Consider the following 26,613-nt stretch of genomic DNA (forward strand, 5'->3'; position numbering starts at 1 on the left):
ACACAGTGTGCAGGAGCCAGGTTTATAAGAAACTTAGTTTGCACTAAATTTAAGTTGCAACATGTATGTAAACTGAGCTTTGCCTTTCTAGGGATGTGCTTGTACATATATGATGAATGTCACATGAAGAGCATCAGTGAAATTTTCACAAGCTTAAAGTAGAATGACAGCAGACAGAAGAAAGGCACTTATGGTGTAGAACTGAAGGAAGGATGAAGTGAAGAACTTGTCTAATGTACAGTCAAACCTCCCATGGCTCAAACACAGGCAGTGCTAATTGTATTCATGGATCTATTGGAGCTATTGCCTCAGTGCTACAAATGGCCTGTATGTAATTAAAATCTCACTAGAACATTCGTTCTTGATTTGATAGTTTTGGAGGAATTCAAGAATATTCTTCTTATTTTTTCACCTTTAAGTCTATTTGATGGTGGGTTTGGAAGTGCTAGAATACTACAGTGCGCTATTGGTTTTGGCTCTTGATGAGATAGTACAAGAAAATGTGCATCATCTCCTGATATTATTACAGAATTGCAGAATGATTGAGGTTGGAAGGGTCCTCTGGAGGTCATCTTGTCCAACCCCCCTGCTCCGACAGGGTCACTTAGATCAGACAGATATGTTAGTAGCTGTGGCAGGACATTTTAAAAAGGGGAAATTATTTACTGGAAAATGTTTTGGCAAATAAGATTTTTTTCATTAAGGGGAATTACATTTGACAAGAAGTCTGTTGGGGAAGAGAGTTTCAATTTATTTTGTGGATTAGTTCTTTAGTCATATTTTGACATTATTTAATGTTAAACCAATAGCAGTAGTATATAATTGTCACTACTCTTGTTCGCATCATAAAATGACACAATCTGATAGTAGCTAGAAATGCTTTATTTTTAACATGTTAATACAAACAGGAAACATTATGATGTAAGAATACTGAGATGTTTCCATAAATATTAAATGCCACGTGTAAAGATTTAAAGTACAAAATTCTAAAATTCAATACTAAAATTTAATAGTAGTGATTTTGTCATGGAAAAACATAAAAACAAGAATGAAAAATAGGACCAAGACATGAAGAATGACATTCCAAACCATATTTTTTTTTTACAGTTTCTTCCCATACCACACCTTTTCAAAATACTGAACTCCACAGAAAGTTTTAAAAAGTGTATGTTTTGTCACTTAATATTTATCAGCTAATTTCCTTTGGAAATCAGTATTTGGAATTTAGTTTCTTAGTTTTCTTTTTCGCCAGCCATAGCAATTTAAGATTATTTCGAGTAATCTGCAAGTTTTGTAAAATAGCACTGCAAATTGATGCAGCTGTATTAGTTGAACTTTGAAAGGCTTCTTTGAAGTGTGGAGTTTTAGTTGTAGGGAGAAACTGGCACTTCCACGAAGGTGCAGTTGTTTACTCCTTAAGTGAGAGAAAATAACAACTCTTCTGGAGTTCTTACCTAATAGGGAAAAACCTTGGCCAAATCAAAACCAAAACATAAGCCAGTCAATGATATTTTGATAATCAAATTGTAATAGCAGTGGAACCAGTAAACTTTTCAAGTGAGTAAGTTTACTGAGAAGACTCAGCCTGAAGTAAGATTGCCTCATTTAAGTTTGGCATGTAGAACAAGGTATTAGGAAGTTTGAAAGTATAGGTGAAAAATGTTTTCAGAACTCCTATTTGCTATGAAAAAGAAAGAGGAGATAGGTTATCAACTGATCACTGCCAAAGCATCCAGTAGCCTAATTTGTAGGAGTTTTGCTGAACCAACTTGCGGAATAATAAAACAACAATCATGATAAGAGGAGAGGAGAATGAATTCTTGTTTTGATTTGATGCTTATTGCTTTGAGATTTACATAGCCTCATAATAACACTTACCAGCCATCTGGTTTCCAGAGGAGAAAAACTTTTTTTTCTTCTGAAAAGGCTAGGACATAACATGCACCATTTAAAAGCTCATTGTCTGGAAATGACATAATGACTTCCTGTTTTCAAATTATTAATTAGTGATTAACTCAGAAAACCAGCAGGTTATGCCAACTCCAGGGGAAATGCAATGTATTTTGTGCAACCTGGCAATTCCTACCAGTGAGGAATCAAATTAAAGTAGTAAAAAAGTGAGCAGGGGTATTAAAGAAATCAAGTACACTGTAACATGCACTTCCAGTCTATATTAAAAGGTGTAGTTTGCTTATTTGTATTTTTGGGTTTATATACCTATGTGTATAAAGATACATAACTGTAAATGACATAGAAATGTTGTTATTTTTCAATAAATCCTATTGTGTATGTGACCTACACTACGGTATGCTTATATTATATATTCCTGAGATGTGATGATGAAAGTTAATTTTTTTCATGGTGATTGTAAGACGTATATGCTGATAAAGCACAGGTTAGTAGTGCATTATATTTTCCGTTAACACAATAAATGCTGTAAAGTTGTTATTCTTTGAAGATCTTAAAAAACCAAAACACATTTCATCCTTATGGTGCATCATTGTAAACTACAGCAACTGTTATTATTGTTAACTAATTATAACTGACAATCTAGTGGGCAAAATGAGATCTGAATATCCACAGAAAAGAAACTATAAATTAATATTCCTTTGCAGTGGACCCTCAGTTTGGGAGTGCTTTACACTGGAGGGACACTGCTGATGCCCAGTTTGTGGCTTGTTGTGGCTAAATACTGCATTTTATTCCATCTGACTTCTTTCAGATTATGTGGTTTCTATTAAAAATATACACTATGCATTTATCTTACAAGCTGATCTAAAGATTTAGTACTAATTTGAGACCCTTCAGTTTTGTTCTGCACATTGATAAACTCCGTTATGGGATTAAAATTAACGAATCCCCTGTAGTTATTTCAAATTCAAAGCTCTAAGAATGCAAGTAACTAATTACATAGTTCTATAGCTCTTACATACTATTAAGTAGGTTTTTATTATATTTGTCAAATTATAAGAATCTCACTAAGCTAAATTACCACTCATTCTAGTATGCATCTGCTAGACAAAGATCATGAAGTTTGTGGTTTAGCTAATTCCTAACATCTCAACTTTCCTTTGCTGTTAACTTCAGAACTACCAGTTACTTTAAGCGTGGTGTTTTTTTCCATTTGTGTCTGTTACATCACCTGCTGTGGTTTTAAGTTTTTCCTTTAACTGTATCATTGAGTTATGGATCGGTTTAGGTGTGCTTACTTTTTATTGAGGTCTAACCCAATTGGCACTGTATTCAACATACAAGCTCTGTAGCTTTGATCATGTTATTAGAGATCGAATTTGGGCTGTCTTTCCGGGGCTCATTTTTCTGCAGTATTCTTTGTTTCATTTATATTAGAAAAGGCAGGGGGAAAAAAGCAATAATAATTTGAAGAGAAATAGCAACCTGTGAGAGAAGTCATGAGTTCACTGCTGATTTCTGGACCTAAAAAGTCCAGATTCCTTTTTTCTGCTTCTTGGATTTAATTACATGATGACGTACAGAGAGGAGAGACCAGTTTCCATCTGAGGAAATGCATCTAGAAACAAAAGATGAACAGGAATAACCTGCAGCTACCTACAAAAATGGAAAATATTAAATAAACAGAAGAAAAAAGACCCCTTAATTTTCTGTAGCAGTATAGGATGTCTTTGCTATATGAGAAAAATGTGAGTATTTTGTCTTGAAACTGGGGATGTAAAATTACAGTGAGTAATGAGTATGTATTCCTCTGATCCCTTAATGTACTTGATGTGAGGTTCCTCTTTCATCGTAGCTAACATGCTGGCCATTAAATACACTGCAGCAGCATCATTAGTGGCTTCAAAGTGCTCCTACTTGCATCACATTTTTCCCTCCAGCAGGTGAGTGAGAACAGTGATTAGCAACTACCAGTATCTGTCACTCACTACTCATGTGATTGCCAGAGACGTTCTGTGTTTGGAGTAAGGGCTGCGTGGGAGTTGGAGGTAGAGAGTGAACTTTTGCTGCCTTCATTGCTCTGAAAAGCTTTATGCTCTGAGCATGCCTTGGCCATGTGTAAGAGAAAATTCATCCTATTTGGGGTATGGTGTTTGAAACTGCTTTGCTATAGTACTACTTGGTGAAGGAGATAGGCTGTAGAGAAAGGCATCCTGAGTAACAGGCAGCGCGTTACTTACCTGTTTGAGATCCTGAATGGTGAGATTAGGACATGCAAAGAAGCTTCTGTTGCGTACCAGTATCACAGTTTGTTGTGTCTGGAGGAAAGGATTCGCTGAAAATTTCTGGATCCTGAAACCTCAGAGGATTTCACTCGGCTGTTTGGAGCAGCATGCCATAGATGTTATTTGACAGGTGTTGACTGGTGTAGATGTGTCTATTCCTTGTTCTCTTAGCTTGATTTAAAAAAAACCCTACAGGGGTAAAACAAAGTGAAAAGGGAGTCTTGAGTATTTTCCTAAAATTGCACCTTCAGTTTTCATATGAAGTTCCAAATATCTCATACATTTTTTCTTTTTAATACACTTTTATAGATATAAAAATCAATGACACTTCTCATAGATGTATGAAGCATCAAATATTTGAATTTTTATTATATAGATACATAAAATTTTAGTGAAAGACACAGAATTAAGAAACCATCTTCTTACACAAACAATGCTTTCTTTCATTTCTTTTTTTTTCTGTGCCTGTAAATTTAAACTTTATTTTCATACTTATCTAGCTGAAACAATCCACAGGAACTGGATAATATTTGCATCAACGTTAGCCATGTATCATGGGGCAAATTACATTGCCAGTATTTCAAATTAGATTGCCAGTAGTTTCAGCAATTGTTTTGTAAAAGTTAGCAGATAAGAATCATACAGAAATAAATGATGGGTTTAAAAACTATAAAATATACCATAAACTAGGGAAAAATGCTTCAGGGATAATATTTCTGTATAAGCAAACAGGAAATTTTCCTTGTTCGCTCTGTTACATTTAAGAAAACTACTGATAAACTACTATTCCAAAATTATTCCCATTATTCTACCTAATGTAGAAGGTTATCTACAAGCATCACAGATCCATCTCTGAGAGCTTTATGCCCAGCCTCCTGTTTGCTTTGTAGGCTTTAGTTAAAAATTCCCTTCATGAAAACAGGTGCCCTGTGGTACTGTGGTAGTTTTGTGTTGCTGCTGTGATTTTAGTAGGGTGTTGAGTCAGGATACTCTTGTCACCTCTGTTCTTCTCTTCCTCCTCTTGTATCACCAGAAATACACAGAACAGCATCTGCTGTGGAGCATCTGCTGTGAATCTGTTGTGACTGTAGGTAGAATTAAGACAGCTAGAGAGACAGTAGGTCTTCTCACTTCATATCCTTGTGTTCGACAAGATCTCTATGCAAATATGATCCTCCTGATTTCTTTTGCTATGATTATAGTGTACAAGAAGTTACAGTTCTGACTGGCTGAGATGCTACCTTCTAACGAGAGCTTTCAGAGAAGAGTTCATTGTCAGTCTTGGAGGCTGCAAGTGTAGCTGGTTAAATTAGTAAATGGATGATCAAGATGGGACAGTAGTAGGAGGAATGGGGCTGGAACAATTAGTGGGTACAGTTTATGAAATTACTTTTGTCATTGTTAGCATCTGTTAATAGTTTCCAAAATCTGGTTTCAACTAGAATCCACTCCTTTTTGAAATCTTTCATATGGGAAAGTAGTTAATGATTTGGTTGGGTTTTTTTTTTGTGACTATTTGTTTTCTTGCTTTCTAATATAATAGTACAGTGCTTGTTCTAAAAAAGAAAAAATTAAAATGCCAATGCCACCATAAATATTGTAGATGGAAGGAAAGAAATATTTATAAACAGCTTATGCAGCTTACTGTCCATTCATAGTCATTAAACACGTGCTCTTTGATGCTCACTTTCAGTGCTTTTCACTGAATGTTTAGGCCTTGATGATGTAAAAATGTTTCAGATTGGGAAGGTTACACACACAAATTGCTTAAGTGAAAACACAGTAGAGAAAAGTCATTTCAGTTCTACTGGGAGGTAAACTCCTGCCTAGGAACTGACTTCCCCAAATTTGCTTCACTGACACCTTGCGTTTCAGTCCTAGCTCAGGTGCATTAACACTATATGGACTATATAACACTTGTAAATTTGTCCTATTGACACTGCATGGATTAAGCAAAAGTAGACAAAGGAAATTAAGTCTAAGTGCACATATAATTGTAACAAGGTATTAATTACCTGTTGTCTCAAGTTTTTCTATAAATCTGGCAAGAGTAACTGGTGGGACATGCGAAGGGACTGAAGTGGGCTGTGTGGCTGCTCGGATGAGGGATCATTGGGAGCAAAGATGTGGCTTCCCAAGGACATAAAAAGGTCTTTAGAAGAATCCTCCAAAAAGCTTATTGAAAAATCATGGGACTGAGGCCCATAACTTGCTGAAAGGTGTGAAACAGTTCTGCTAACATGTATAGGTGTTGAGAAAATTTTAAACTTTGGACCTAATTGGCTATTTTACTTGTGTATTCAGGAAGAAAAATAGCAGCTGAATCAGGATCAGTGACTGTACAGTAGGTGACTTACTCATGCAAAAACCTCTTCCCCCTTCTTTTCTAGTTTAAATCACTTTCTATATTTCAATTACCCACTTTACCCTTAGAGCAAGAACAGATACTGTTATTTCTGTTATTTTTCAAAATGATATAAATACATCATAATTAATACTTTTAAAAAAAGCCCTTCCCAAGATGAAACTTTTACTATCACTTCTTGTCAGAAGACAGAACAATGTTGCTAGTTCTAGAAGATCCAGATAATCTTCTGTTTCATTCTTTAGAGTATTGAAACACACTTTATAGGTTTTCTTTTCATACAGTGGCATGGGATCAGTTAAGATGCCTCTGGATTCATACCCTTCACTGCTACCAGTTTTGCAGTCACGTTGGAATCATAGTACCAAGGAAATCACTATTAAAAATTCCACTGACCTTTATTCCTGGGAGTAGGAATTCCAGAATGAAGTTGCAACTGTTAAATCTTCTGTCATTGTGTGCATTGCATCTTAAAAAAAAAGCTTGTTCCTTATGGCATTGAGAGACACACGTAGAAAGATCCCTACCTTGAGGGTTTTATAGTACAGCAACACTTTGACTGCCAGCAGGTGGGAAGATTTGAGGAGGGGAAGGTTCTTTTAAGTGCCTTTCATAACACTTGTATTTCAAAACAATTTCAGTTCTTTGGCAAAACATCATTCATTTGGTAAATGAGTGTGATCTTTTACGATTAGTTCGGCCTGTACAAGTTGTGTAATAACTACCACACACCACTTGCCTTTTTTTGGTATTCTCTCTGTGCTTGTGTTGAGGTAAAATCAATAAACCCTTACATTCATCTGCAGGATAAATATGTTCTTTCTGACTTGAATGAGCCAAACAAGGTGCACCTTGCAAAACAGAGCCCCAAAAGTAAAAAGAATTGCTGTGACTCTTCTATGGATAATGGTATTGGAGGACTAAACCTGTATGTTGGCCTGAGCCCCTACTTAAAAATGGAGGTCTGACGTTTAACTGCAAGGGTCTTGCAGTTCATCTTCTGTGCACCTTTTTTTTCTTTTTTTCCCATGCAAATGAAACTTTGGCATTAATGGTACACTTGCACACTATTTTTTTGAAATCAGTGTCTCCCTAAGCATGTTTTGAATGGCCACTTTTTCATCATTTCACTTTTATTGATTAGAAATATCCTGGCCTTGTCTCCCAGAGCAAACTGACTGTAGGCACTGTCAGTTTTGTTGTGGCCTCTTCGATAATGGTAAGAGAAAAGAAGACAAGAGGATAAATGAAAGTGAGGTTCCAAATTACTGAAACATTTAAAGGTCTTTGAAAAGTTTATATACAAGCACAGTTAATACTGTCATGCACCGAAGAGCCAAAAGACCTAGCAGTGAAGAATATTAATCTACTTTTATAAAATCAAAGGGTTCATGTTTTTTGCTGTAAAGAAATAATTTGAATAAAATTTGACCCTTTCTACAATAGTCTGTGGGTCAAATTGAACCTACTATTAAAATTCTCTAATATCTTTCATGTATTAGCATTTCAAAACTCAATTTAAATATTCACAGAGCTCTTTTTTTAATAAACTTAACAAAATTCAGGTAATTTCCTTCAACTTTCTTGATTGAAGGAAGGCAGTAGGTACAGATATAAAAAAGATGTACAGCTACGAGCAAAACCTGAAATCAATTATATATAAGAAATAACATAACACATGGAAAAAAATTAATCAAAAGGAAAAATTTCTGCTATATGATTTTCTTGGTTTGCTACCTGCAGGCAAGGAACGTAAATGAAAAAAAAAAAATCAGCATTCTTCTTACAGATAAGGGGAAAATTAATAAAAATGTTTCCTTCCTACCAGATCCCCTGATGCAACTTAAGTTAAAAGTGAGTGGCTGCAGGAAGAACTTATGTTTAAAAATAACTCTTTTTTTTTTTTTTTTTTTGGCTACAGAAATATACTTTCATACTTGCTGTTAAGCTCAATTACATCAGGTTGGTATGGATTTATAGTGTCCAAAGAGCAGCTCTTTTCCATTCCTTTTTCTATTAAGTTGGTCGTTAAATCATGGTCATAAAGTTTCTCCCACTCTGAAAGTGAGAAATGATTCATTCTACTTGGGTGCCACAATGAAGATGTAACGAGTCACTCACAAATTGGTGCAATCTTCCAATCTGGACAAAACTTTTGAAGTTCAGCCAATTTATATAACAGACTGGAGAGGTTCAATGTGTACGGGTAGCATTGTGTCTCTTGAGTATAGCTGTAAAAATGTAACAGGAATTACAGAAATAACTTAGTTAAGCTAAAAAGAGAACTCAATGGACTGAAGAGGGAAGCATTTTAGTAAAAGTGGGAGTGGTTTGTTTGACAAGTATTGACCTTCTTAAGAAATATATTTAAGGATATTTTTCTAAACTGATTTCCCAGTTTGCACTTAAGTTACCTACTACCAATAGCATGCTTAATTTTAAAGCTATTCCTGCAGCGGTCAGTTTGTCAAGATTAGGTATTACCATCTATCATCTAACAGAAGAGTATTTTAGGCACCTCTCTTGGCCTGTTCTCTCTATTCTCATGGAATTATGTGATTAAAATATTTTTAGTTCTCACAGGAAAGAAGGAAGAGGCAATATTTTTTATGAAGAAAATTGAAAATTGGGATCACTATTAACTAAAAGCCAAGAGAGAGAAGTAGCATGGACAGTCATGGGGTCAGGTTGTTGGGGTTGGGGGAGCAACTAGTTCAGTAGGAAAACTTTTGTTACCATTTTCCTTTATTATCTTCTGTGATATTAGCTGCTGACTCGTGTACTTCCATTTCTGTAATTCATGTAGATACCTCTAGTTGGAGGTTCTCCTTCTCAGGGGAATATTGAAAGTCTCAGTGATTGAACAGTATCTGACAGTCCTAGTGCTCGACAGAAACTGAAAATTTATTCTGATTGCTACAGTATATATTCATCTCCTGTATTTTATCAGTCCATGACTTCATCCTGGTTGAACATATAAGGTCTAAAATATTTGAGCCTGGACACTTAAAAAAAATTCTACAACACACAAGAGAAAGCCAGCTTCCCAGTGAGGAACTTGGGAGTATATTTTTGGTAATGTCTTGTAAAAATTTCTTCCCCAAAAGAAGGAGAAGTTGGATTGTTTCTGTTGGGGTTGTTCACATCACTGTTAAACTTGTCTCCAGGCTGCTGTAAAAGCACAGTGGTTGAAAACAACCACTCCTTTGAGTTAACCAAAAGGCTGAAGAAGTAGCTAAGTCATCTTGTATAGAAATCTTCCCAGAAGGAAGCTAACTCTGAACTATTGTGTGGTGTCTTCACCCCCACTGCCATATTTAAAATGAAATAAAGTGAACCCTCTTTTACATTTTTAATGTTTCTGACTGAATTTTTAGGAAAAAAGTTCCCTGTGTCTTTCACATGTGAATCAATATAAAGTGTTTGCCTGCTGTTTTTTTTATTTAATTGTTTGTATTTAGAAGAAAACGTTCTTGTTGAAACAGGAGACAAATAGATTGATTTTTTCGAAGCTTTTCCCTCTGTAATCAGAGAGCATCACATACCTTGGTTTTACCATAAGCTAAGGATAATCTGTGTGTGGCAGTGTGTTTTCCTAGGAAATACTGGATGGATCACACAGAACATGCAAAATTCATGATGTTGATCCAGTGAATTTCAGGCCTCTCTGAGTTATTGGAGTTGTTATTATTTAATGCTACTGCTACTACTAATTATACTCATTAACCTCTCCCCAGCCACTCACTGTCAAGTATTGTAGACTTGCTGAAGCATTCTTAATTTGTTAAGAGCACTGATCTATGTTGCTGCTCTGGGAATGTAGGAGAATATTGGTAGGTGGGAAGGAAGCTAACCACTTAACATTTTCACGAGATAATTATTTCAATGATACTTTCCCACTGTAGGATACATGCATTTTAAGCGCAAAGCACTGGACAGGAAAGCTTATAAGCATGTGCTTAATTTGAGCATGCATTTAAGTGGTTTCATTTAGGGAGAAGTCTGATGAATTTGACTATGAGAAATGATTACAGAACTTACTTACCCAGCTTAATGTTATTGACTTTCAATTATTTCATTATGGTTATAGTACCATAAAACTGGAGTCATGCATTGCTGTATCAGAACTAACAGGCTCAAGGGGTTTGATCCTCAAATTTGTGTTCAGAGGAGTGTTTACCGTAGCAAAAGCGTCTTTCGTTAAGTGAATGTAAACCCTTTTTTGGTGGTTCATTCTCACACTTTTCCATGTTATTGAAATTCTTACAGTGTTGGTTTTGTTTTGCTAAATGTGGCCTATCCTTTCAAGTGTTGAGGTAGCATCTGTTACTCATTGTGTAAAGATTGCCACTTAGCTATCTTTGTGTGTGTGTATCTATATGCTTGGATTTATGTAGAAGTATATGACTGTTTGAGAAAGATTTATTTATTTAATACATTAATAGTGCTAAAAAATATGTGCTTGAGTGTCTGTAAATCTGGTACAAATTAGGGAGCACAGTTCAGATTTCCCCACACTGTGCTGCCAAGTGGCCTCAATCAGAAGTAATTTTCTCCATGAAGGCACATGCAGCTCACTCGTCAGCCTCTCCTCAGTAGATATTGTTATTTGTATCAAATTATATGTGGTGATTTTTTGAAGTGGACTACTGTGTCCACTAAGCCATATAGATTTCTGCCACATTAACTCCTTCATTGCTGTCACTGATTGTACTGTTTTCTACTGCCTCTTGTTTATCTATGTTATTTGAAAAAATATTTGAGAGTTATGGTCATATCAATAAATATTCATGAAACGGAGTAAGTACCAAGTGAGTAAATGGAACTACCAAGCCCCTCAAAATCTCCTGTGTTGTGTACAACACAAGTATTTGCTTGTTCTATAAAGGAAATAGTTTTTTTCAAGGCTTCATGCCAAATCTAGAATGAAGTAATGGAGACTTCATTTGCCTTCAGTTTAAGATTAGAAATTGAGTTTTTACCTAGTGCATTTGGGAGTTCTTAACTGTTTATCATGTATCTAGCTAATCTGAAGCATTTCAGAATCACCTCTCCTTAGATTACATCACATTCTTTTTCAAAGTGCTAATAGGAAAAGAATTGCTGAAATGAGAAAACAAACATCTAGACTACCTCTGGAATTAACTATTCAACTAAATTCTTAAACCATTTCAGTTTGAAATTTTACTGTTTTATTTAAAATCATATCTCAGAGCTGTTTGCTGTCAGACCACTGTGACACTCAGATGAGTTTCAGTAGTACGAATTATTTGGATTTGCATTGCTGTGTCATTATGGCAGTTGTTGGTTGTAATATCACACTTAATCAGCAGTTATTGAAAAGCATTTTTCAGCAGAACAGGGATGGGACCTTGACCCTGTTCCAGTTGAAATAAAAGCAGACATAGTACATGTTGTGCCATAGGTGCTTAATAACATGATCAGTATAAGTACTGGGTGTAATACTGTTAAATTAAATCAACAATTTAAAAGAAATGCAGAAGGTAAAGTATAGTACTAAAGTAACTGATTAAGCTGTATTTGGACTGTTGAAGGTAATACATCAACATAATAACAACTGGAAAAAAAAGCACTATCAATCAGAGAAAGCAGTTGAAAGAAACTGTTATTTTTAAAAACATTTATTTTTGTCTATATGTCTCTGTATTTTTAAGTATTTTAAATCAGGGAAGAAGTTGAATAGGTGCTGTGTACGTTGTTCCCTAGATAAAGGAGCTAGTAAACTTTGAAAACTGACCAATACATTTTTGAACCAGATAAATTCTTAGTTCTCTAGCTGACTTGACTTACTGATATCAGTAAGAGGTTTTTGGAAGCACGTGGCCAAATTAGGCGAACATAAGCCCGCAGAGTTTATGTATTTGCATTAGTCAAGAATATGTAATTCCATACAATCTTTATTGTGAGGTTCTGAAAATTTATTCATTGTCTGTTTATGTGCAAGTAATTGGAGTAGTCAAGAATAGAGAGTTTAATCTGTTTATACTTAACTAGTAAGTGGCTTTTGATTTTACTGTTTTCTTTAACCCACTCTGTGTTTGAATGATAATTAAAAATAGCCACAGAAATCAGGCATTGATATTTCAGTTCACATGAAACTAGCAACCAAGAAATACTTACTTTTGCTGTTACTCTTGTGGGCTGGTCTTACTCATGTTGAACAATGCCTTACTCTTTAGTTAAAGTTATCAGTTAAATTAAAGTTATCAGTTTATAGCTCTGGGCATGAGCTGAATGTATTTGAACACTTAAAAAATAAAAGACGACTCAACATGAACGAGACAGAATTTGTCCCAAGGATCAGGTTGTAGATGGGTGAATCAGACAAGGCAGCAGCAGCCTGAAACCTAGAAGAATATTTATGCACTGATCCCTCAATTTCAACAAAAGTCATGCTGTTTTTTGGAGTGCAGCGTCTGATGTCAGCCCCTGAGGTGAACTGTTACGTAAGGCTCTGATGCATGCCTGTATGCGACTGGAGAAACATCATTGGGTTTTATATGTGGGTTGGCATACGCAAAGCAAAACCCGGTGTAGATGCCTGCATACCTCTGATCTCGTTTGTATGTGACAACATTTACAATTCTGTTTTCAAATGCTTGGACATGAAACTTCAGGAAATGTTACATACCTGTTCATACATAGGATGTATCTATGGAAGCATTTCTCAAGAGTTTTTCTTTAGTCTGAGATTTGCTTAAAAGCCAAAGTCCCAACCCACAAAAAGACGGGTTTGAACCTGCGCTGTGGAGCTGGTGCGTACATTGTTTTTCTTCTGCCTTCTTGGAAACAGTGTCAATAGAAATTATAAGGTGTGTGTTTCCATGACTGCTGCAAATGAAAGCATACTAACTGCACTTCTATTCTTTTCTTAATTACTGTATGGTGATTATTAGCTTGCTGATTAGGTACTGGTGACCTGATCAAACAAACCAGTTTAACATCTAGAAACAGACCTAAATGTCATGTACACATGCCAATTGGATTACTTGCAGGTATTTTGCTTTTGCTATATTTTGCAAGTCACTTATTGAAAAAGTCAAATGACAAAGAGCCAGTCATTCAGCAGGAAGTCGACTTTCACTGAAATGCTGGCTGATGTTTACATTTTTTTCCCCAAATTTAAAATATTTGGAAAATTTATTAAAGGCATGTGGCTGCTTTTGAAATGATGCAAAACATGGTATTTATCCATCTTTATACATGGCAGAAATTTACATTTCCCTAAAATAGCATATTTTTTGTTTCATTGTGTTTTTCCTTTCTAGTTTATTTATCCAGATGTTACCAGTGCACACCAGTAAATGGCTCTACAGACAATGTCACATATTAATAATATGATGAAATCTGAAAGGTATTTTTTGTCAGTTTGTGCAGAACCCCTTGTGCTTTCATTTCTGCCATGAAAGTGGACACACATAAGCTGCCCAAACTGCCCATGTTTAGCTGCAGTGCACTGCTCCAGTGTGTGCTAGTGCTTTGTTCTCCATTCCGTACAGTGCAGTATCCACTCTTCATTCCCTGTGCATATGCAGTTGCTGGATTTTTTCCCAACATGGCTAGAAGGTGCAATTAACAGTAATGGATACTTTGATAATGAGAATCTTTATTTCTCCAGCCATAATAATAGCCCCTTATTTTAGGAGATATATTGTTGAATGACAGCTACAGTTGGTGAGTATGTGTCCACAAAAGTGGGTTCATATGGTCAGATTCTCAGCTGGCACAAATAGTCATATTTCCATGAAAGATAGTAAGCTGTATTAATTTACGGAATCCCAGCTGGGAATCTCAATCAATTTCAATAAAAAGTAACCATCATATTCCTCTGAAGCAAGAATTACACAACCTAGCCTAAAGTGAATTTTGCTGTTTTAATAGATGTAGGTAGTCGCTGGTTCATAATAAATTACATAAAATTAGAGTGTAGTCAATATTTGATTTCTTTTAAAAATTTATCCCTTCCTTTTCATCGAACGCAACAGAATAATTTATGTATTGTATCCCAGCATGATAGATTATATAGGAATAGTGTATTTAATACTGGAAAACTATCATATAAATACAAATTACATTTTTTTTCATTAGCTGGCTAGCTTTCATTTCAAGGAAGAAGTACTCAGTCAATTATAAATGAGCCTGTGCTTTCATTGGAGAGTGAAATATGTAATTTTTTTCAAGCCTCAACCACGTATAATGAAATCTCTCTTTTGAAATCCAGTCTTAAGATGGATTTTGAAACATACTGACATTTAATAAAATCTTAGTTAAATTAAAATATGTTCAGTTATTTCAAATCTCTATTTAAATCTAGGGTAAAATTCTACACCTGCACAAGAGATGTCTTTAGCAAATAGTTACTATTAACCAATGATCGTGAAAAGTGTGTATATAAGAAAGAAGAAATTTTAATTTTTGAGTACATTCCAATTGGTAACCGGGGCGTTCTGTATTATAGATCTGTCAGGCACTGGCTTTTCAAGAGGATCTGTAGCAATAGTATGTCTAGGTAACTAGAAGAATAATCAAAGACCTCAGGCTGCCATTTCAAATTCAGATTCGTTCCCTGCTTCTGTAACTGGCCTATGTTTCTGTAGCCCTCAGCTGGTAGTTTACCACGATGGTTGTTTGGCCTCTCTGAAATGAAGTGATAGTCTGTCTGAGTCCCATCCATTGACTGGGAGTCTGTTAAAGAGTCTAGCAAATGAATGATCATGGATACTGTCAGGTGCTAGTTGAAGCAAAATAGCAGAATAAGCTGAAGTTTATACTGTCAGTACCTTTGTAGTAATTCACTGTAGTCAGTACTGTTAACTCAAGAAACGAAGCCTGTAAAGGGAATCTATTAAGTACTGTAATTCAGCATCAAAAAACAATGACTAACAAACAAGAGAAGGCTCTTCACTGTTTACGTGGCTTTACAAATAGAGCTTTGATTTCCATTGTTAAAATTGTCTGCATTTGGTACTAGAGCCCAATGAATAATGAACCCCCCGCCATGTGCGAGTATTAATACATATTATTAATAACACTTTGTGTATTCTGATTTGAAGTCATCAGGAAAACAGTCACTTTCAATTTCAATTTCCATAAAATTTTATTTGTCCAATTCTAATAAATGTTGAACACAGCCGTGGAAGGAAAAACTAGCAAAAGACCCCCAGTTATAAGTTCACTAAGGTTTTATTTCACATTGTCCTGTTAGATGGTTTTGCCACAGTGTTCCTGATTCTTTTTAAAGGGCCCCTTGAAGATGCCATTGAGGATGAAGAAGAAGAGTGCCTGTCTGAGGAAAATGATACTATCTCAAAAGAAGACTTTCCGTTGGAGGAAAGCTTTTCTGCAGAATTTGAGCCTGAAAATCTGAGCTGTGAAGAAGTGGAATACTTTTGTAATAAAGGTAATCATTGTAGCCCACCTCTTGAGGGAATACTGGCCAAACTGTATCCAATTGGTCAAAAAGATTTTTTTGGTTTAAAATGTACAAAAAGTCCTATTAATATAGTACCTTAAAAATAGGAAAATGAGTCACTTGTGGAATTAAGTCTGGTAAGGAGTAAATGTTTAAATGTGTTGGAAGATGTACTTTTCAGGGAGGTGAATCGTCTTGCCTTTAATGTTTTCCTCCAAGAATGTTATTTTCTATGTATTTAACTGTAGAGAACAGACCTCAGAAGTCAATTATTATCAGATCTGAAGCTAGCAATGCAGCATGTCTGTTCATTGCTTCTTTGCCTAGGAAACATTGCTAGAAAAACAGATTGTGTCTGTAGATTCTAGGATTAAAATAGGGCTTATTATAGAACTTATTATGCATGGTAGAAAACTAGTGATTTGTGAAAGGATAACTTTTAAAGTTGCAGATGCCTTTTTGATGCATTTGTTACTTGCAAATTATTGAAGATAGAGGTATTTTAGCATAAGCCACACCGATTCATTCTTACCCAGTGTTCAGTCTGCAAGGTTGTGCTGTTTCCCATTCAGCTGACAGAAAAAGCTCACTATCATGTACTGTTATTTAGAAGATTGATTTAACCTTCTTCCTGCCAGATTTCCACTTGATTGCTTTATTGTTTGTCTTCTGCAGGTAAGGATGCCTATCAAATAGCTGGAGTTGTTGTGGTGATGTTCTTCTGTTAGTCCACAACCCCCTCAGACATTTGGATATCAATGACTTATCTGTCTTTCTGTTCTTTCCCAGATACTGACATACATTTTCTCATGATAGTTTGATATGCCCCTGTTTTTATATTATTTCCATCTGTCTTGGACAAAGTAGAATAAATTCGTTAGAAGAGTCAAATGTTATGACTGCAGAATATTAGTCTTTCTTACAGAGTCTTCAGTCATCAGTGGGGAAGGCATGAAAATGTATTTTCTACATGTCCTATCTGTAGCTTACAAACTCTTGAAAAAAAAATTTACTTTTTGCACTATGGGTTCTTGATACTTAGTAAGCCATCTTAAGAGATCAAAAAAGTCTAGCCAATAGTTCAGAGTTTAGCTGCTACAAATCTTACTGTGAGGGAAGAGAGTCCAGATTATGATGGAAATGCTTTACAAACAGGCGGAGTTAAGTGCTATTGTAACTATGCAGTAAACAAATACTGCAATTACTGTGTAATTCACTTGTTCACATGCCTCTCAGACACCATTTTCCTTAGCTGAAAAAAAGTACTGTTCCTGTTACTGGCATTACTAAATAATTATTTAAACGACTACTTGCATAATTGTTATACTGGCATCTCTTGAGTTCCTTCTGTCAGCAATGTAAGACTATGCACCACCATCAGTTCATATATAATTAACTTTTTGCTGTGTTTCCAGGGCCCACCAATAGAAATACTACTGTTTTGGGTGAAATTCAGAAAAATACATATTTTGTTTGTTTATAGCAATCATTCAAATTCATCTTGAATTTCAAGTTATATTGGCACTTCCCTTTAATGAACACATGTCTCAGGGAAAACACTGAATCCAGGCCATTGTATTAAACAAGATCAGGAATTAAATGGGAATACATTTAAATCTGAATCTTGATTATCGTATGTTTTATTAAGGACATCTGCTGATTCTTCAAGCTGAATACCTTTTGACTCCCCAGCAGTTATTTTTCCAAGTATGTTGTAGTTATAAAAGAATCTTAAACCTATACACTGCAACTGCTGCAGAAGAAAAGTTGAAAAGGAAATTTCTGAGGATGAAGGGGCACATAAAACCCCTAATCTACTTCCAGCTGAGGCAGTGTGACAGAAAGTCCCACTTTGAAGTAAGTTGAGAATATCCCTGGAAGAGGATGGAATGGGAGACTAGAAATGTATTGGTTTTTATTAATGTGTCAACATCTGTTGAATGTCCTGCTTCTTCAGTGTCACATCTTCAGTGTCGTTAGCATGAGGCCACATATGTTTTTCTGAGGCTGAAACCCAAGAAGACAAAACTAATCTGGAAAGCAAATAAATTTCTTTTGTGCCCTTTTCGTAGTAGAAGGGATTGTGACTGTATTATGTAGTAAATACTAAAAGTGAGACTAATTCTCATGGTATTTGTTGTGAATCTGTTAATCATTCATAACCTTTTTTTTCTTTGTAGTGCTTCAGTATTGAAATTAAAAGATGGTGTGAGAAATAAACTTTTTTTTCCTAAAAATATTTTTTCTTTAACATCGTGAATAAAAGCTTTAAAATTATATATGTACCAAATAGGTTAGAGAACAAATAAATGCATTCTAATTTCTCTTTGGAGGGCCTGACTTTCTGATTTTTGTTTTGCTCTATGACAGTATTGGCAGCCTGTAAACCAGTTATCTTCAAAGGAGGGAAAAATAACTCTAGATCCGTGTTTTCTCATCTAATAGGTTTCCTTTTCCTGGAAAATAACTGAATTGGCATGGGAATCCTTTATGCTGTCTCTGCATTCTCCCCTTGCTAGCATGGACCATTTCTAGAAAAGGTTCTAGAAAGTAAGGGCATTTTATTGGATATAAATATTAATCTGTCTTGGCTCCCCATTTCCCTCCCCTGGGGTTTCTTCCTAGCTGACCCAGAACAAGAGGAGAAATGAGTAGTGGGTCTTCCTGCGGGAATCAAGAGACGTGGGCAATAGATGGCACAGCTGTTGGGGAGGAGGTGTTTGTGAGGTTTCACCCATGCTATGTTTTTCGTACTTCCCCAGGTCTGTAAATCCAAGAATCACCTAAAACCAGAGGCTTTTAACTATCCCAACTAGGCACTGAAGGCGAAAATTTACTGAACTCACAATTCATTCAGATGAATGAAAGTAAAGGATGTACAGGTTCACAACTTGATAACTTTGGCTTTTTGACTGAAGAGATTTTCCTGTCAAACTATGCCTGATCATATTATAAGCAGAGAGCAGTCTCTTACTGTCTAAATTGCAAACAGCTAACCTTTATAAAGCCATACTTGTCATTCCCACCTTATTAATTTGGGTTTGTGAGATTGATTCAGGAGAATAGTTGCCAGAATTAGAAGGCGAAGGCAAAAGCGTCTGCAAAGTGTGAAGCAAATTAATCACATTGATTGAGCTACATGTCATTTTACAACTTCTCCATTTTCAAAATTATGACTTTTGGCTATTATTTTTCCCTTCTCCTTTTGCTCATTAATGGCTTTTACGACAAGGAATCTGGAAAATTCCACCTCCCCCCCCCCCACTTTGGCAACACCACAAAACCACAATTAACTTCGCTACATGTGAATAATTATTCCTATGTAGTCTTCATTTACACTCAAATGTGAAGAATCGAACAGTGTTTAAGCATGTAAATATTAAAAGCAAAATGGAAATTAGCAACCTACTATTTATCAGGGATCGGTGTAAGCTTGCAACTGTGAATTTTTAACCTTTTGGATGAAGTTTCCCATCCAAGAATGAGTATTTTAGAAGAGCCTTAGAATAGATGGCAGTTAGAAGTTTGATTTGTTTGCAGTTTTGACAGTGAGATTAGGGGAAAGGGAGTATTTTGGAAACAGCCATAATAAATAACACAGTCATAGTGTTCTTCCACTACAAAGCTGCGCTGGTCTAAATCTTTGGAGTAGAAACAAAAAATTTGGTAGGAGGTAGCCTTGGTGATAATGCATTGCATTTTGTCAGTTTGTGGCCTTTGAAAATTGCTGTTTATGCTTAGTTACTACAAATTTCTGCACTGCAGGTAAAGAGGGTATCTGATGATGCTGTCCACACAAAGCCTGTAGTAGCCTGGAACCTCTGTTTATGAAGATTTTTTTAGTGTCCAGATAGTGGATATCTGGAATTAGAGTCTGTATCAGATTAAGATTAATTCAGATTAAATTCAGATCTAGAAGATTTATTAGATAAGTGCCAGTATTTAGGTAGTCTGAATAAGGAGAAAGTAGCCTGTCTCCCATAGGGAAGAGTGATAGAATAGATGGCTGAAAGCCTTCTGTGGAAGCTAGGAGATAGTACATACAGATTAACTTTTTTTATAGGTAGGAATAAGAAAGTGAGGTGATGCTAACAGTTACAAGAGAAGAAGTGAGCTGGAGGCATGATGGGGCTAAAAAAATCAAGAGGGCGTATACAAGAAAGGGGCACAAACAGCAGAACAATACAAAAGCCAATAAATTGGAGGTGATGGGATTAAAAACAAAGTACTAAATCCAGTTCATTTGGGCTGTGAAGTAGTTTATCATTGGCTTTTTAGTCTCTGATTGCTGTCATCCTGCCTAGATACCCTCAGGAAAAAAAAAATCTCATCTGTTGCTTAGCAAGTTTGCCATACTCATATGGAGGTGTCGCCTTTTCCTCTCTGTAAATAGCAAGGAGAATAGGAGCCTTGTCTACTTGGTAAGGGTGGGAACTGGCTATACAAATTGCAGTTCCTTGTGACCTTCTTAGCAGAAGTGTTCAATGAGGGATTAACTTTCAAAGGAAAAGTTATCTTGAGCAATGAGAGAGATCACTTGAGATTAGTAGGTAGTTAAGCAGCTGTGTTCAGAGAAGGAAAAAGGCAAGAGAAGAAAATGGAGGCAGGACTATAATCAAGAGAGAAAATGTGGGACTGTTTCCAGAAGAAAGAGGCAAATGGAGGAATGTACATATCTGATAATTAGAGAAAGCGTACCCATTTCTTGCTACCATGCATACCAGGACAATTTTGTAAATTCTCTTGTTCTTTGCTTGTAGCATAGCTATTGTGCTTGTTCCTTGTGTTGTAGGCTTCCCATAGTTACTCCATCACAAGGCAACATTGGCACGAGCCTTCAGTGGGAGGAGGTTCAGTGGCCTTAACACTACTGGTGGCAGATTGGAAAGCAAATGGCTTCTGTTTCCCACTGTTAACTGTGCTTCAGGTGGTGATATAGGAAGATATGGGGTATACATAATGTGGGATGAAGATTGATTGTTTCATGATGCAATGCTTTTAGGATCTATAGCACAAACTTCTATGTATGCCTGTAGCAAATCAGAGTGTTGATGCGTAGTTGCAGTTCCTGATACATTGCTTATTTTTGTTTGTGGGGGATGAGGGGAATCCAGTGCTGTCTGAAACTCATATACAGTTCTAAGTTAGCAAGAGGAGAACTCTGGGAATATGCGGGCTTCTGCATACTGAGTGTATACCTGCTGCTGTATTCTCATATTCTACTTGGGCAGGAGAGGATGAGCTCAGAACCTGATCCAGGTTTTCTGCTCATGTATGGTATTTTGTCACTAGCCTGCCAGACCAGCTTAGGACTGGAATTTTTTATGTTAAACCATGTGACCTGATTGTGCAGCCAGGCTTGAGATTCAGGGAAACAGCTGCAGTGTGATTCTCTACATGAGAAAAAGCATATACAAAGCTAAGTTCTTCTGTGCATTAATCTTTCCCTTCATACTTCATGTGCAAAGCTATCATGCTACCATATATAATACCAGCCAAACTCTTAACACCCTGAAAATTATTTCTATGTGTCCCTTTTTCCTCTGTAGTATGACTTTGCGTGTGTATGCCTATGTGCGTCTGTGTAAATATTCTTTGCTTCTTTCATGTTAGGCATGTAATGACTAACAATATGCTTGCTATATTCTGTTTCTGGATCACAAAGTAGATTTATGCCTTTTTTTCTTCCTTCTTTTTTTTTTTTTTTAACCAGAAACCTTTTAATCAATAATGTTTCTTTCCTTTTCAGTAATGGATTTCATGACAAATTTCTAGCTCTTTTGCTATAGCAAGTGGAAGTAGGATCAGCATAAGGCAGCTATACCATAATCACTTAGAGCTCAATAAGGAGATCTTTACAGGCAACTTTGTTCTTATTTCTTAACAGGATTAAGAAGCTCAGCTCTTTAAATTCTTGCATATAACACTGACATTTCCAGGGTGTGTTTGGACCAGGGAGTTCAAAGAGAAGGAATAAAAAAGAAAAGCCAATATGACTTTGTTTTTTACCTTGCTGGAGGAGCTGTTTGTGCAAATCGCCTATAAGCTTATTGACCTGAATCTTTGACTCCTTGTTTTCTCTGGATTTGGCTGGAGTGTAGACACTGATAGAGCACTGATAGAGGTGATTGCACAGCCCTCGGCTTTGCTTGGCACCAGACACCCCCCCTCCTGCGCCTGACATTATCTTTCTCTGGCAATACTTCTGTTCTCCTGGAGCTTGTATTCCTTTAATTTTTTTAAAAATTTATTTTAATTCATTACATTTTCTTTATGTAGGCTTTCTGAGTAAATGAAGGACACATTAATTCTTTTTGGTAAGCAGAGACGAGGGCATGTATGTGTGATGATGTATTTTCATCTCCTAGGATAACAAGAATCTGCAAAAGAATTCACAGTGCTACTCCTTCCAAAACCACAATAGTTACCTCTTACTGGTTTGTGAACCTGTGTTGGATTCTCGTGTTCCCCAGAGTGAGGGTTCCCATATGTTTATCTGTATCCCATGCAGCTGAAACAACCGAATCCTGTGCATCTTCCATACTTTTTGTCAGATGCTGAATATGGACAAAGAAAGGAAGGGGGTTCTCTGATAATAGCCTTCGAAGGGTGCTAAGTCAGAATTAGATTGGATCCTGGCAGGATGAAAGGAGACCTTTTTCTTCTGAACCTTAGCATTTGCCTTGTGCTTCACCTCTCGTGCTTTCTCATTTTTTCCTGTTACTGGAGCTCAGAGGACCACCTGTTTTCTTGCTAGAAGAGAAAGGAGACACCTGAAAAGGTTGGAGTGATTTTTTTCACCATTCACTTGAGAGCACGGAAAGGCTTCCAGAGTAACAAGTACGAGACTGTCTATCCTACACTCTTTTCTATTTACTGCTAATCCATATGTAAACCTCTCGGGCCGTATTGTCAGTCCAGCTGAAATCCATCTTGGTATTACCTAAACTTTCGTGGGATAAAAATTTTACCTAAGTTCGACAAGCAAACCCTTCTTTTAATCAAGAAATTAAATAATTGGTCATGAAGCAGAAAACCGTACCTCAAAAAGAAACTAGCAAGCTGTGTTTCAAGAAGTAAATACATAGATCCAAACAGAAAACATTATTTTAACTGTACAGAATTATAAAGTGAGAGAAACACTTAAACAGCTTACTCAACTTTAAGCAGTTTATCAAAGCAACTCCAGCCTTTTCAGTCAGCACATTTTGGTTTTCTTAAGAACAATGAAATTGTAAATTCTATCACAGCTATGAGGAAAGGGATTATTTGATTACAACAAGTAGTGTAATGTCCCCTTTCTAGAAAGTCACAAAACTTGAACTTGGATTGACTTAAATTCAAGCTCAAATTTGACAGAATATGAATTGCAAATTAATAAGGGTAATCTTCTTTAAAATACGAAATGCACAAATGACAAATTTCACCACATGTTCTTAGTTCATGTGTACTATACATCTGTTACTAATTTTATTTATAATGAAGTTCCATTTTGCCTTTTTTTGTCTAATGTGGTGTTCTTGACACAAAAGTTCTAAATACTTTTGAAGTGTTCTGAGACATTCCCTGAAAAATTGTTGTCAACTTGAGCCCAAAAAGCAGAGTTGCTCACAGGCTGTGTACTATATAAGTCAGCAGTGGGGATATTGGCAGTAATTTAACTCTCAAAGGATCAGAAAAAAGAAATGAAGCAAATGGTGCATTTATGACATCATTGGATAAATATTGATAGGACAAATATTATTGCTGGATAGATTCTTGTGGATAAGAGTAAAGGAAGCATTTATTTATGACTGCTAAGTCTTTTTCTTGGGTTTGACTAATAGAATTCTAGATTGTTTTTGAAACCATGTATAGTACAGCATGTATGTGGAAACATACCTCCAATGATAGGGAGTTGGCTGCTTTTGATATTGAAGCACCTGGAGTGTTGATTATTTCAAATAAAAGCCTCAAACTGTTTACAACAAGGTAAATTAAACTTTCACTTGGTAAGAACAAACATATATTGCTACCTCGTTATGTAGCAGTGTGTGGGAATCACATGAAAACGGGATGTGTATATGATAATGATTTCAGCTGCATGTTATAAAATTAGATTTTTTTGGTTGGATGAAGAATTCTCTTAAGAGACGTAGTAGTTCTGCAGTGGGGAAGAAACAGTTGTTGTTTAATTAAGTCAAAATAGGAACTTACAGAAGACTCTTCAAACTTAGAGTTTGAAACTTGCTAGAGTGTCTCTGAAGTCATCTGTGTTCTGCTGCAGGGTGTTTTAGAATCTCATGGATTGTTGATTTCCATTGAAATAGTTTTTGAAAATTATACAAAGCAACAGTCTTTGTTTGGGGCATCTAAATATCTTTAAAAACATGCCTCTGCTGCTTTTCTAATCAAGTGCCTAGAGCTATGTCAGTTGAACCCCAGGTTGGTACTTGAATATGTCTAATAGAGTTCTTGTATTTGAATGGGAAAGATTGAAAAGATGCAAGACTTTTTTTTTTTTTTGTCCTTTTAAATCTGTAGAAGCTTTCGGGTAACCAGTATATCTGAATGATAGTCATTTGTAGTACTGGTGCCACAAGAGTTGCTCCCTAAAAATTAGGATAAATATAAAACTCATTAATAGAAGGGAAGTCTGGAATACAATTTAGAGAACACTTCCACTATTCTGCAGGAAGTACATTTGAATGAGTGATCCTTGTCTTGAAAGGACTTCAAAAGCAAACAGTGCAATAATGAGAACATACCAGACATTTAGAGAAAGAGGAAGGCCAGACTCATGCTAGATGAACTTGCTGCACTGCAGTGTCTTATACCAGGAGAAGAGTGCCATAGCTGAAATGGTTAGAAATAATTGACACTGTTTTTTAACATGATCACTGTGCTGAAATGTCATTGTGTCAAGATGTCATTTTGTTAAACGAAGTGGTGATTTTAATATGAACCAAAATAGTTTCCGTACTGTTATTTTTGAGAGTTAACAGCTTGCACACATGTAGGTACTCACAGACACATGGATATTCATAGACCTTTCCTAAAAGTTAGGATAAGAGGCAGTGCATTATTTCTGACATTTGCTGGATAAATAATTTTAAGAGTGCTTAGGGCAACTGGAAACATACAGTTATTTCAAATGAGATCTATCCCAGGAGAAATTATGGTTGTTAATCAGCATGACAGAAAACAATAATTGCTTGCAAAGAAGCAAAGTATTGAGATGATTAATATAATCTGAAATAAAATGCAGTGGATTATCATGCACAAGTGCTGGTTTCTTTCAGGTATGTTAGCAAATCAATTACCTGAAGGCCAGATTTTGATCAAACTTACTGTATTTGTAGACTAGGGTCTCAGCTGGCTTTGGTGGGCTTCACTGAAGTTATTTCTGAAACACATCAGGTGAAGTGATAAGAGTCTGGTAGTGATAGTACCAGATATCTCTTCTTTGTCTCGCTGTCTCTCTGTCCTTACAAGGCTTGTAGAATAAACCCATTTGCATGGCACTGTAGCCAATGTAGTTGTTTACATTGTTCTCACACCAGATGCCAAATATGGCAAAGTATGGAAACATCCCTCCCAATTTATTTAGTATCTTTATTCTCAGAGTTCTATTTCCATACCAAAAGCTTATTTAAAGACTTTTATTTGCATTATTTACATGTGTTTTACACCCAGAATGTTTTATATCTGCGGAAAACTTGCGTTGCCATTAAAATTAGAGACTTATGCTTGTTAAATATATGCATAGAATCCTTTAAAAAGACATAATCCACAAGGACAGTTAAGTCCTGTTAGATGTCATTGGTATTCTTAAGAATAGTGTGTGCTGCCAAAAACCAAGTTACATTGAATGAATTAAAAGTACATTGCATTCGTATTTTAAGTTGTATATGGTTTGTTTCAAAGTTACATGAGTGTTGCTTCTGAAGAGAGGTTCCTGGCAAGGATTCTTAGGTTACAGTGTGTTTCTTAGGATTCAACAGCAAGATTATCAGTGTGTGTAAGCTGTGTTACTGGTCATAGGCATTGTGATAAAGCAAGTAAAAAAGGACAATTTTTGAACACTAATTTATAGTTTATGAAGCTCTGGCATCTAGTTCACATGTGCAGTCTCAGAATCCTCCTTTGGTTGGATCTGGAGTTACTGCTGTTGTAGGTTGTGGCAGAAAGGAGAGGGTCCCTTCCCCCCTGTCCCCAGGAAAGCCTGCCCCTTCACGACCAGTCGCACTGGCCTGTTATCATATGTAAGGTTATGTTCCTTGCCGAACTAAGGTCTACAGTGAGTGACTCCCCAAGTTTCTGCATCGCATCTGTTTTCTCTTTTGGCACTACAGAATGCTACAGGCTTCGTAACAATTTATTTCTGAATTGATTTATTATAATTGAGAAGTGATGTTTCACTCTGAACAGCTGTATTAGGATGTTAACAATTTAGGTTTACATTTATGCTGCCAGGAAGAATGAACACAAACTGAATTTCAAACTTTTAATGTTCTCTCACTCTAATAGAAGCTGCCGTGTGCTGTTCGTGACTAGTACAGTCCTTCACCCAAAGCTATTTTGTCTGATGATAAAACCATAAGTGTATGAAGCTTGCACATTTTTCATCTCTTTTATGA

At 36.1% G+C, this 26,613-nt stretch overlaps 1 protein-coding gene across 2 annotated transcripts in view; it reads left to right on the plus strand.

Annotated features, from left to right (window-relative positions):
- ZFPM2 (zinc finger protein, FOG family member 2) overlaps nucleotides 1-26,613 on the plus strand; it is a 323,709-nt gene that overhangs the window by 51,213 nt on the left and 245,883 nt on the right. Inside the window, exon 2 of one of the 2 annotated variants that reach the window (XM_052788290.1) lies at nucleotides 15,824-15,982. The exons of the other annotated variant lie outside the window; for it this stretch is intronic. Coding sequence (XP_052644250.1) covers nucleotides 15,824-15,982 — 159 coding nt within the window. The remainder of the gene's footprint in view (nucleotides 1-15,823; nucleotides 15,983-26,613) is intronic. 2 annotated transcript variants of the gene reach the window in all.

This window comes from Harpia harpyja, chromosome 5 (genome assembly GCF_026419915.1).
Source record: "Harpia harpyja isolate bHarHar1 chromosome 5, bHarHar1 primary haplotype, whole genome shotgun sequence".
NCBI classification, from domain to species: domain Eukaryota; kingdom Metazoa; phylum Chordata; class Aves; order Accipitriformes; family Accipitridae; genus Harpia; species Harpia harpyja.